A 12965-nucleotide genomic window follows, 5' to 3' on the forward strand; every position below is an offset into this window, starting at 1 on the left:
GTAGGGAAATATATGTACGAGAAGACCTGAAATTCCACTTTTGTTATCTACCTGCTTATTGGGAAGAAAGTTATTCTCACTTTTTTAGTTTGGATGCATATGTAAGATGTTTTTCTTACTTGTCCCTGCAAGTATTAGTAAAAAGTTTGAAAGGGAGCATTCAAACCATCAGTGTTCAGAGTACACTGCTGTTGGCATGACGTTCAGCCCTCCGAGCTTATCTGAATATCAGTATCTTGGCTCCAGTTATTTCCAAAAAAGCCCTTCCCCAGATGACTACAATGATGGCAATAAGAATGCTTTTTAGAGGGGTGCACTGATTAGGATGACCAAGTATCCTAGTTTGCTGCTCTTCCGGAAAACATGTATTAATTATCTCACTAAGGAATAGATGACTTCAAAACTTTAGGCTGAATTTTTTTTTTAATGTGGATCCTGACACTCAGCAGGGCTACAAGAAGATTCAAAGAGAGATCTGAAGAATTTAAAAAGCCTTTTCTTAAAGGTAACGCATGACTAACTATAAAACATAATGAATTAAATTATGAAGAAAATGAATGCAAATAAAGTATACAAATTTATTTCCAGCAGCAGTTCAGTTTCTCTAAAGTGCAAAACTCCTTTAGTTACAAGTATTAATACCAGGCAGCTGCCAGGATGCAGCTACCAGGATTTAACTGCCTTAAATGGCAGGTAACGGCTTCGTTTCTTCCTGGGAGGGGAATGAATGCTCATATCTGCATTTAATAATTATGGTCAGTTCTCAGCCTACCATTGGAAGGAACTGAGAGAAGCAGTTGTTCACTGACTAAGAATGCAGAGAGATTGCAAGGATACCAGTTCTTATTAAAAGAAAATTTAACTAGGTGCAATTATCTATTTTTATAAAGAGAAAGCAGTTGGTAAAATTCTGTCAGTTCTATACATTAACTAAATTTAGTAATATAATCAAGTGGGTATTGCAGTATTTTAGTTTTCACAACACTGTCCCCATCTGGTAGCTCATACATATGCTGATGCATTGAGCCTGAAATTCACAGTCAGATTCTTGTGCAGACTGAATCTGAACATGTAAAGATCATGACTGAAACTGCAGTTTGTGTCGGAACATTCACTGCTGTGAAGACACTTTGGGAAGTGAGAATACACAAGATAAATGAAGAATTACAGAAAGAAAAGGAATTCAGACAGAGGTCTGCAGGAAGGTAGGTAAATTGTAGATCTGTAAGTATGTGAAAAGCTAGACTATATGTTACATTTCAGAAAACTATAATTGGTCATTTCAAACTCATCCGGAGTCCAGTTCTTTAGTCGTTACTCCAGGAGAATTCCCAATGCTTAGAATCTAGCAATATGGTCAGGTCAAACCAAGAATTGTGTTCTGTGATAAAAGTATTAGCATGTATACTAAATCCCCTAAATTCAGATATTAGAATCCTCTCCTGTGTGGATATTCTAACCAGTGGAGATTTAATTTGCTATGCTTTCTTCTCAATGGAGGCATTAACAGGGTCGCTTGGTCTTCTGTCTGGCCAGCAATTTCATGAAACGTGAAGAAATTTAGCATTCTGTTTTTGGAACCCTTGCTAATTTGTCAGATGTGTTTGGAATGGAATAACAAATTCAAAAGTTACTAATGGAAAATACAGGCAGAAAGAAAGAGATTTAGCCTAATTTTCGTAATTCTTGTTTAAGTCCCCACATCAAGCTAAAAGAATCCCTAGCTGATTGACCTGTTTTGATTGTGCTTACATTTGGTGGAACTGAAGGCTTTCTTTTTAGGAGACTGCTTCAAAATTTATGGCTTTGGAACTTAATTTCACATGACTTCATGTTCTGTTGCCCTGCTGCTGCCACATGATGAAAGTGAATGAAGTTATGTCTTCCTTCTGACTGTAAATTTGAAGAACTGTAAAATAGAATTCCTATAAATTACCTCAGCCAAACATTACTTTATGTTCTTGTCTTCCCTAAAATTGATAGTATATTTAGCATCCAGATATAATAAATGTTGTTTGACATCCAAAAAGGCTATGGATGTCTTTTTGTTCCAGAAAATAGAAGGGATAGTAATTATTACCTGTATTCATTGTTGCACCACTGACAAATCTTCTTTCCCTTGTAGGCTACTACTTGTCTGGGAGGAGAGAGCTGCTTTAGCAAAGCTCAAAGAAAAAGTTATTAACAAAGATGGAAGAGCAATTTTAAGGATAGAGGAAGAAGAATGGAAGGTAGCGTTGATAGGAATGAATATTGCTTGGGTTGGATGACTGATGCATTAGAAAACTACTATTTACAACTTTACACTTAAGAGTTGTACTATTTTTAATCTATGAAGTGCTCACTGTGTGCTTTGCTAACAATGAATTGAGACACACTGTTGTGAGAGTGTAAAAGCAAGCTGATATTTTTAGTTCTGAATATTAAGCATTACTCTGCAAAAATATAGCCCAAAAGGCTTTTCTGCATTAGAAATTATTTACACTGCAAATTATGAGTTTAATTATGTAAATCCTCATTTAACATTAACACACCAGAACTACTGAAACAGATCAAGGTGAAATCCCTCTGCGTTTAGGTGCATGAAAATATTTCTTACTGTTGTTTACTTTCTCTAAGAGTGAAAATGAGCCAGTAGATTCCCAGAACACTATTATTCTTGTTTCTAATGCATGGGGGGAAGTGGCTAACTGTAGAATCCACAACAGAGTGGAAGCTAATAGTCTGTTCAGAGCTATGCAGAAATGCAGATGCCAGTTCTACGAAGTGAGGAGAATTAAGACCATGTTGAGGCCAGAGAGTGACAGCAACACCCGGCAACACCCTGGTGGTCCATAAGCCAGTGTTCCTTGTTCAGAACTCATAGCATACAGACATTGTAGTTTTTCTATCCCTTAGCTCTTCTGCTCTCAGATGCTCACTGTTTTTCGTAACAGAATAGGAAATACAATTTAGATCACCATTTAAATGCAGAAAGCTATTTAGAGCAGTTTCATCTTCAGCTATATTGCCTTTGTTTAGAAAAAAGAAACAAACAAAAGCAAGCCTGAGGCCTTTCAAGCAATGACAGTAGTGCAGATAACTAAATCCTGAGAGCAAAAAGTGGGCAGGTTAAATCTGTGGTCAGAATGACCCGCACTGATGGTGTTCATTTTGGGATGTTGTTACAGTGTAGCTTGAGAAGCTATACTGTAGCTTTTTTTTCCTTCTTTTTTTTTCTTTTTTAATCACGAGACTGTTACTGTTTCAAATAAAACTTTTACCTAAGCCTGTATTCTTGTTGTATACTAAACTGAATTTCTTCTGGTTCATATTTCTTACCTTAGACACTACCTTCGTGCTTACTGAAACTAGTCCATCTCCAGGAATGGCAGCTTCACAGAACTAGTTTGCAGAAAATTCCTCAGTTCATTGGAAGATTTCACAATCTTGTTGTTCTGGATCTATCCCGGAACTCAATTGAAAGTGTACCTAAAGAAATTGGTGAGCTGTGCTTTCTTTTTTAAGCTGCTTTTCTAACAAAATTAATCTTACACAAACATGCCATTTTTGTGCACTTTGCCTGTCTAACAATCCTATTGGGTAGTTAGAAAACAGACGATTTAAATCTAACAGTGAGATAGAGATCTTAAAACCACGGATTCCCTATAACTTAAAAAAAATGGCCGGATGAAGGAGACATCTTTATGAAAGCTTCCCATGAGAAAAAAGGTTGTAAGCGCAGCAGATACTAGACATCAGAATGCAGCTAGAAAAGTGATACTGAAAAATAGGCTTCATTGTTCCGAGTCCATGAGTAGGCATGAGTAGCCTATGTTCCTAAGTTGTTTTGGGTTTTTTTTGGTAGCACTCATTAGTGTGCATTTCGCATTAGAGTGCAGTTCTGTACTAAAGAGTCCTGAAGTCCTACTATTTGAATTTCAGTGAATCTTTTTTTTGAGAACGCAGAGCACTTGTATAACAGTATAAGGATAACAGAAAACAAGTAATATTGTACTTCAAATAGAATGAATGTGAACATTTTTCATTTCTCATTTGTGCTCTCCGCAGGCCAGCTGACTAGCCTCCAAGAGCTGCTTCTCAGTTACAATAGAATAAAGTCTGTTCCTAAGGAAATAAGTAACTGTGTGAGTCTGGAAAGATTGGAACTGGCTGTCAACAGGAGTATCTGTGATCTTCCTCCTCAGGTTTTGACAGACTGCTTTGTTTTGTTTAGTTTAATGCATATTTTGAATTTATCCAAAACCAATTATCATTAAACGTTGCACTCCACGTTTTCAGATTTGCTTTGATATTCTGATTTCACAACTACTCCACAGAAGCACATATGTGAACGATATTTATATGACTAGCCAAACTGAAGCCACATGAGAAGGACGTACATATACCTGAGCAGTTGAAGGAGCCAATCTTTATTTTGTCCAGATAAATGACTTGGTGGTGCATATAGGACAGTGATATACTTGTTAATTTGTTTAGGCTGAAGGTCTTCACCGATTCACCCCACTGAGGATCTGACACCTTAGCACAGAGAAGTTCCCTTTTATGGTTGAGAATACAAATTCATACCATATGCCAGGACACAACTGTAAGCGTCTTTACCAGAGCTGCTAGCTATGAAAAGGGTTTGTGTGAGTTATACAAGTGCCTATGCACAAAGAGTTGAATGAATGTTGTTCTGAGATATTGGAAGCAATTAAGAGAGAATAAAAACAACTGCTTACCTACTATTGAGCTTTAAGTTGGACTGACCTAAATGTGAGAGACACCTGAATCTCTTAAGTATTAGTCTTTTAGATAGAGATGACAAGTATGTAACTGTATTTACTTGTTTTAATTTATTTAAAAAAACAGTAGTGGCAATAGTTGACAGCAATCAGTGCTTTGCAAAATTGAGTGAGTCCAACCAGTAATACCTAACAACAAATCTTCAAATGAAAATATACACTATTAATCAGAACCCAGAATTTACAAAATCTATGTGAATACAGGTTACGTGGTGTAATGTCGAGTGATAGCTTTTAAATTAACACCTCATAGGAAATACATACTTCTGTCCTATCAAAACTATGGTGATGTGAACACCGTGAAGCTTTGGTTATATGTACTTGAGTGGCATTCAGTGTTTAGACAGTTGGACCAGATTTGAAAAAAAACATCTTTGCATCACTTGAACATTGTAAAAGCACCTGAAGGCATGATTCACCAAAGGACTTAGGTGCTGCAATACTGAATGATGCGATGTTTAATTTTTAGAATGTCTTGCCATAGTAGTAGACTTCACAGCATGGAAAGCGTCTAGGTTCACTCTAGGTCCATGCGATTTGAGCCGTAAAAATCAAAACAGTTGATTAATGAAAAATGGCATATTGCATGGAGAAACACGACTGAGTATGAAATACTGAGGACAATGGCGTCTTTAAAATTCCTTTTCTTCTCAAGGCTTGGGGTGTATCTGCGTGGTAGTCACGGCATTCAGCTTCTCAGCAGTTAGGGCACTCACCACCAGGTGTGAGATAAAGTTCTTCTGCCTGATCAGTTTCAAACCAACCTACCTTCCAGGTTAGAACTGTAATTGTTAGGTAGTATCAGCTAATGTAAACTCAGAAACCATTCCGTGTTTACCAACTCCAAAATGTGTTGTAATGTTTTTCAATTGTTTCTTTTTTTCAGTCAACATTATTACAGCACTGCTGTAATGAAACAGCTATACAAACTTGCATTAAATCTCTCTTTATTTTCAGCTCAGTGATTTAAAGAAGCTTTCACACATAGATCTGTGCATGAATCAGTTTACTACCATCCCTTCAGCTCTTCTCAACATGCCAAATCTAGAATGGTTAGATATGGGGGGAAATAAACTCCAGGAGCTTCCTGATGCAATTGACAGGTAAATAAATCTCAAAGCTCACATCTTAGTCTCAATTCCATTGCACTGAAATTCTAATTACTAAATCCTACTTCAAAAGATGATTTTAATGTTAACCTCACTGCAAACTTAAGATTTATCAGCCCTAATGTGATATGTTGGATGAGCTGGAATAATCCATTCAATAAACAATCCATTCAGTATCAACTATCAAGTTAAGCATTTCTTGCCAACGGCATTTTCGACTAGAGGTTAGGTGATTATCTTGAATATGGGCTTTTCTTTGAGAATTGTTGTATTCTTTATGCGAGTCCTTTAGGTGGCTGTAAAAATGAATCAATTACTTTATATTAATGATGGATAAGATTAATTTTCTAAATCTTGATTGATTGCACAAATACCTGTTTTACAGAATGGAAAATCTCCACACTTTATGGCTCCAAAGGAATGAGATAAACTCTCTGCCAGAAACCATTAGCAATATGAAAAATCTTAGTACTCTTGTTCTTAGCAACAACAAACTTAAGGATATCCCAGCTTGTATGAAGGACATGACAAATCTGAGGTAAGAAAAAGCAACAGAAATATAAATAAAAATACTAAAAGATAAGTTTTAAAGCCTCCCTTGAGTTGTGTATCACAGAGTGATGCTAAGGAAGTGGAAAAGGCATGTCCACAGTTGTACAGATGGACATAATGCCATATAAATCAGCATAATTACACAGATTCACAACCGTTGAGGGTCTGGCCAAGAAAGCTCTGTGTAGCACAACTCATTTAAAGAAGTAAGCCATGACAGTTACAGTCCCAAATGTGAAAGGAGACCGTAATACATTTTCTCATTCTGAAATGCCCAGTTCGAACTGGCCTTTTATATCACTCTCTAAAGCCAAGAGCTAGGAGGAAAAATATATAACAAGCATAGAAATGACAAAAAGTAGAACTTTGGCACTGAAAAGTCAAGCATTCAGAATTAAGCAAAAAGGATTAGGTATAGAGATATAGATGAAACTCTCCAGTACTTGATTGAAAAATAAAAGAGAATGAATGTAAATTTTTAATTGGTAGAATTGGAAATACTAGTTTGTATACTGTGACAGAAACTTTCCTGTTGTTTGCATTTTCATTTGAATTACTGGATGCTGGCCATTTTGGAGAAAGAATGCTAGTCTAAATAAATCACATCTAACCCAGTAAGACAATTCCTGTTTTCAGATGTTTTGGAAGAAGCAGCACCTCTTTAAACAAATACATACAAGTATAGGCCCAGGGATGGACCAAGAACAGAGGGAGACAGGGCTGGCTGTTGCCTTGCAAAGCTGGGAGGATGCAGGCAGTTGCACTCTTGTTCTCATCCACTCATCTGTTTGTGGAAGCTCAGTAAGGCTGACAATGGGGTGAAAACCTGAAGACAAAGCGATGAGGACTGCGATGTTTTCTCCCACCGCAATCAGCTACAGTTAATATAAGACATCTCCTTAGCTTAGTTTACTTAATACTACTAATATAGTGGTGGGTTTAGTATAAGAAAAGACTTGTTTTATTTTGCTTGATATACTGTTTGAGGAATCTTAATTTAGTTTCAAAAGAGTTGTTCTCTCTGGACAAAACCTATTGCAAGAGTAACCTTTTCTGGTGAACTGTCAGATTCGTCAACTTCAGAGACAACCCACTGGAGTTAGAGGTAACACTCCCTCCATGTGAGAATACGGAAGAGGAGGAGCAACAGGAAATGTTCGGCATTGAATTCATGCACATGTATATCCAGGAGTCACTCAAGAAAACAGGTATGGCTTTTTATTAATTCTAATCCCTCTGGAATACAGTGAGGAAGGGAAGGATAAACTGGCTAAAAGAAAGCTAGGATATGCATACAAATGAAACATGAATAATCATCTTAATAAATGATTAACATTTTCCAAAAATCTGTAAGCAGGGGCACTTTTATCAGGAGTATCAGGTCTTCACATGAACAGCATATATTCTAGTAGGAACATACTGGAACCATGGAACACTGGAATAAACATGCCTGAGTTACCTACAGCCCGGATAACTGGAAGTTGATGACTGTCTCTTGTATTTGCAATTTAATTAGAGTTTACATAGTGTAGGTCTTCCAGCACTGTTTGTCTCATGAAGCTCAACCTTCCCTATTTTTGGATGTTGTACAGATGGGGACTACCAAAGAAGGAGGTAAGGGAGAGATGCCTATGTTCCCAACATACAACATTTTTTAGCAATGAATTATCAACACCTGATAAACAGGTATTTCTCACAACTTGCTTTCCATGACAGAAAATCCAGTCACCTAAACAAAACACCCCCACAATTTCATCCCACTTCTAAATCACTGACAAAAAAAAGCTGTTAGTAGTCTCAAAGGTAACAGCTTAAAGGTTGCAGTAAGAGACCAAAATAAGCACTTTCAAACAGATACGCAGGTGGCAGCTGTTACTTGCAGAGAGAACTTCATGCATTGCAGGTATAAAATGTTCCCTCTGATTTTAATTCTATGTATCACGAAGGCTTAAAAAACGAATGACTGAAATGCTCTTGATTTAGAATGCTACGCCAGCTTTTTTCTTATCAGTATTTCATGAATGAATAATCAAATTAGCAAAAATATATCAAGATGGCAGTTTACAAGTAAGTTTTCTTCCTTAACAGATTCCTCTAGCAGCATGGGCTGATGAAAGTACCTAGGCCTACTTAAATAATTAAGAGGAAATACAAAGCTATCCTGAACTTCAAAGTGAAAATAAAGTATGTTAATTTTTCTTATTTTAACCCATTGTCTTTCAGGAAATCTGGAAAGTTGTACTTCTGGTCCTTCTCCTATCATAAATGCTAATGAATAAAGAATGTAACTGTGAATGGAAGAAAATATCAAGTATACTTCTTCCTAACAAAGAGGCGTACAACAGGTTTCAAATATTCTTATGGATTTTATTTTTCCACTGAGGAGAACTAGCTTGCATATTTATAGTTCCCAGTGAAACTGGGAAATAGGAGACCTTTTCCTGGGTACAGGAAAGACTAAAACAGTTTTTTTTGTAAGCAAGGAATTAGCTTTTTAAAAAATCCAGATAAGTTTTATAGGGTTTTTTCCTACCAATTCCAAATCTATCTCCTGTCATGTAGTTGGCTCTGGTATCAAAGATGGACTTGGGACAGCTGTCAAGAGGACATTCTCCAAGGACACAGCAGACTCTGTATAATACTGTAGTGCAGCCTTGTATCCTCGTTGTTGTAAATACTCAATCCGTCCATGATCAATCAGCAGTTTACAGAGGCAACCTATCTCCTTTCGTTCTTCAACAGTAAGTATCCTAATTTCATAAAAAGGAGGAAAAGAACAAACAACATACGTCAGAAGGACAGTTTTGTTAATTAACATTAGTAGTTCAAGCTTAGAAAAACTACTGAAATCACTGTAAGTTCACTTCAATTCAGGAAAGCATGACTGTTTAAATATTTTGAAATGTATGTCCATGAAAATTGTATTTTTAAAGTAGAATATTTCTATAAATTTAGTAATTAAAGTGTTCGATAAATGAGTCATTTTGAGGACCCAAAACAATTTCATACACCACTATACATAATTTTGCTTTTCTGCAGGACTCCATTTGCTAGAAAAAAGATTACATACCCTTGTAAAGTATCAGAACCACTCTCTGTCTTGCTGAATGTTTGCTCATGTTCTTCTGTGTCGTTAGTTTGATCTTCACTTTCTTCACTTGTAGAGGCTTTGGTTGTAGTTTCTCGCATGCCACAAGTAGCCCAGCTACTCATTCTCTGAAAATAATGAAATTCTACTGGTCCAAGTCCTACTGATTTAAAGAACTCTCTGCCTACATAATGTGTCCAGTCACACTTGTGATGGCAGCACAGTGCAATAACAATGCCAGCTACAGGCTTACAGTTGTCTTTGTTGCTTTCATTATCAGCAGAATCGTTAGAAGCCACCTCTGTCTTATCATCCCTAGAGCGTTTTGGGGCAGGCTCTTCATTTTCTCCATCACTGCAAGTTGTGTAACTTTCAACCAAGCATCTCAAAGCAAGATCTGGGAAAAAACAGATATCACCCCCCCCCCCAAAATAGTGGTGATCACCATGCCATTATTTATACAGGCTGTATCATGGTTGGGAATGTACTTCCCACCAAGAATAATAAAAGTGTACATCACAAACTAAGCCAAAAAGCAATTTTAAGGATAACTAAAAATTACAAGCATGCTTTGAAAACATGAAAACCCTAAATGCTAAATGAATGTTATGTGACCTCTGGAGCTACTAAGGGCTTATCCTCTTGAATATTTGTTCTACTCAAGTGAATTTGAAATACTTTGGTTAACAAACTGGCATATTGTAGGAGGATCTCCTCTCTGTAAAACATGCAAGTATTTCCTCTAAGAGTTTGATATCTAGGACACAATCAATTTAATATGGACACGTACTTCTTAAATGCTTAACTGTCTCACCTTTGTAACAGTACCTATATAGGTGTCGTATTTGAGATGTCTTTCTCTACTTAGTAGACACATAACATTAGAAAAAGTGTATTAGTTGAAAATTATCAGGACAGAAACACATTCTTCTAATTTGTTTGCTTGGGATACATATTCAGACAGCCAATACAAATTTAGAAAGAATAATATTTCAGCATAGAGGCGATGATGTTAAAAAAAGCCAGAAACAAAGGATATTTTCAACAGTTTACACATACATGACCCAGGCCTCCATACGCTCTTCTTTGTTCTGCTCTATAGAAAACAAGAAAGGTTCTACTTCTGTCTAAAGTAGCCTTGTATCTATTATCCATTTACTGTTCCACTGAAGTCAACAGATATTTAGAATATAATTGCTACATTCACCAACAAAGGGTTAGAGGGCAAGAAAAGCTTAAAAGGACAGCTTGGAAGATCAGTCCATTCAGACTGTAAGATTTAGCATCCTAATTTTCTGCATTTAACACATATAATTCATACCTGTCGCAGCACCACACAAATGCTTCCCAATTCCTACCACCGGTAGTTTTTTCTTCTCCAAAATAGGTACCTTATCTGGGGGGAAAAAAAAACCCCACGAAAATAAACAAACACACACAATCCACAACAACCCCAGAACTTCTATTATTCTAGTCGGGGCAGTATTTTTTCTGGATAATATAATTTCAGCACACTTTAAAAAAAGAAATAAATGTTTACCACTACTAAAAATAGTGATCTGTACATACAGTTATAAGCTATTAAAAGGAAAGGTTTTTTTTCTTAAACAACTCAACCTTGTCCAAGGCAAAGAATGTATTTTAATGCTGTTATGAAGCAATACGATTTTGTTTCTGAGCAGCAACACTACTATATAGCAGTAAAATGGTTACCAGAGAACACTGGACTGATTTTCCTTAACAGAATTATCTGCAGCCCAGAGATTAGCTCCAGCTAAACAGTAATATAAATACTTTGCCTTTTATTAAAATGAAGTATTAGAAATACAGGATTTTGCATTTATGCTAAGATAGTTACATTTATCTATTTAAGCATTTCAGCCTTTCTATACTGCCTACGAAATGTAAATGTGACATTAATGCACCTCCTAATGACAGGTGTTCCCACAAATTCTATATATGCATAGCATGTAGTTTGCATTGATATGCAAACATTGATATGCATAGCGTATCAATGATATGCATGACTTGCTTCATTCCACACACCTAAAACAAAGCATGCAAAGGTTTTTAATCCTGCAAGTTCTAAAAAACCTTAAATGTTTTTGTTTTGGTATTTCTCACCTATAATGATGTCCTTTAAGTGTATAAAAAGCAGAAAATTTTAAATCCCCATTTAATATATATGTGTGTGTGTCTGTATATATATGTATATACACACAGCATTAATGTGTCCAAGCAACCACTGAGAATAATCTTCAAAACCAAATACATTTAAGCATGCTACATACAAATTGACTTGAACTCCAGTATTCGAAATCTAAAATTAAGCCTCTCTTTCAGAATTACGCAAGCCAAGAAGGAACTTACTTAAACATAAGTGTTGAATATCAACTTGAAGCCTTTCAAATATAGAATTTCTCCTTTTATGTTTTCCATCCACCTGTGTAAACAGAACAAGATCATTAAGTAGGGCTAGCCACTAATAATTATAATTTTGCTCCAGGTATTAATGCCAGACTTTTTACCTGTCAAGTCAACATCTGCATATTTCCAACGTTAGACACCAGGATTTTTTTCTAATAAATTTGCTATCGGCAAGGTATGGAATGTAGGCAATCGCACTTCCAAAACATTTAACGTTTCAAAGGCTTTATGTTGTTTTTGAAGATAAAAAGCAAATACTAACAGCTTCAATGACAGCAGTTTAAAAATGATACTCTGCTAACATGACAATATCCTCTCTTACCTTGAATCTTGTAGTTGCCCTTTCCACAAGCAAAAACTGAACATTGTCAACATTCTGTAAGGCAACATCAACCCAATGGGACAGCTTTCCTCGCCCAGCTCCAAACTCAACAAAACATCTTCCTGGACCAAGTAAATGTAATTTTTCCATGTTACCTAAAATAGAAGCCTACAAACATCAAAAGGTTATTTACAAACCAAGCAAATATATACACTGTGTACTGTAATGCCTGATAGAAAAATGATTACTTCACCAAACTGCAGAAGACTTTTTCAAGTCTTCCCTTCCATGAGTGATTAGGGAAAAGATCTTGTGTGTTACAGCGGAAAGGGATTATAAATTCTGGCTAGTCAGCATCACCCTGCCCTTCTTCCACTGCCCACAGAACTCCACCCAGAAGTTTTTGGAATGGATTTTTGGGGTCAGGTACACATCATAATACTGTTCTCTGCTGATTCTCGAAGTAGCTATCCAAAATATGAGTACTGTATTGGATTTTCTGTAAAGCACGAGTGCCTGCAGAGCCCTCTCTCTCTGCTGCAGTTACACGTTTTATAATACATAGGAAAAGAAAGTAGAGCATGGGAAGAAAGTACAGAAAGCAGACATTTCTCACTTTTTAAATTTCTTCCCAAAGCTTTCTATTTTGCTACAGTATGCAATCCATCTCTCTTAATATT

At 36.3% G+C, this 12965-nt stretch overlaps 2 protein-coding genes across 2 annotated transcripts in view; one reads left to right on the forward strand and one right to left on the reverse strand.

Annotated features, from left to right (window-relative positions):
• Nucleotides 1-8746, forward strand: part of LRRC39 (leucine rich repeat containing 39) — a 10162-nt gene extending 1416 nt beyond the window's left edge. Inside the window, exons 2-9 of the mRNA XM_009333744.1 lie at nucleotides 1057-1205; nucleotides 2126-2231; nucleotides 3327-3483; nucleotides 4051-4187; nucleotides 5745-5890; nucleotides 6282-6434; nucleotides 7517-7656; nucleotides 8672-8746. Coding sequence (XP_009332019.1) covers nucleotides 1081-1205; nucleotides 2126-2231; nucleotides 3327-3483; nucleotides 4051-4187; nucleotides 5745-5890; nucleotides 6282-6434; nucleotides 7517-7656; nucleotides 8672-8727 — 1020 coding nt within the window. The 5' untranslated portion in view covers nucleotides 1057-1080 and the 3' untranslated portion in view covers nucleotides 8728-8746. The remainder of the gene's footprint in view (nucleotides 1-1056; nucleotides 1206-2125; nucleotides 2232-3326; nucleotides 3484-4050; nucleotides 4188-5744; nucleotides 5891-6281; nucleotides 6435-7516; nucleotides 7657-8671) is intronic.
• Nucleotides 8747-8801: 55 nt separating this feature from the next.
• Nucleotides 8802-12965, reverse strand: part of TRMT13 (tRNA methyltransferase 13 homolog (S. cerevisiae)) — a 7043-nt gene continuing 2879 nt past the window's right edge. The window contains exons 7-11 of the mRNA XM_009333859.1: nucleotides 12286-12453; nucleotides 11907-11979; nucleotides 10858-10932; nucleotides 9519-9933; nucleotides 8802-9198 (exon numbers count right to left, since the gene is read on the reverse strand). Coding sequence (XP_009332134.1) covers nucleotides 9003-9198; nucleotides 9519-9933; nucleotides 10858-10932; nucleotides 11907-11979; nucleotides 12286-12453 — 927 coding nt within the window. The 3' untranslated portion in view covers nucleotides 8802-9002. The remainder of the gene's footprint in view (nucleotides 9199-9518; nucleotides 9934-10857; nucleotides 10933-11906; nucleotides 11980-12285; nucleotides 12454-12965) is intronic.

This window comes from Pygoscelis adeliae, unplaced genomic scaffold, assembly GCF_000699105.1.
Source record: "Pygoscelis adeliae isolate BGI_AS28 unplaced genomic scaffold, ASM69910v1 Scaffold10, whole genome shotgun sequence".
Lineage (NCBI taxonomy): Eukaryota > Metazoa > Chordata > Aves > Sphenisciformes > Spheniscidae > Pygoscelis > Pygoscelis adeliae.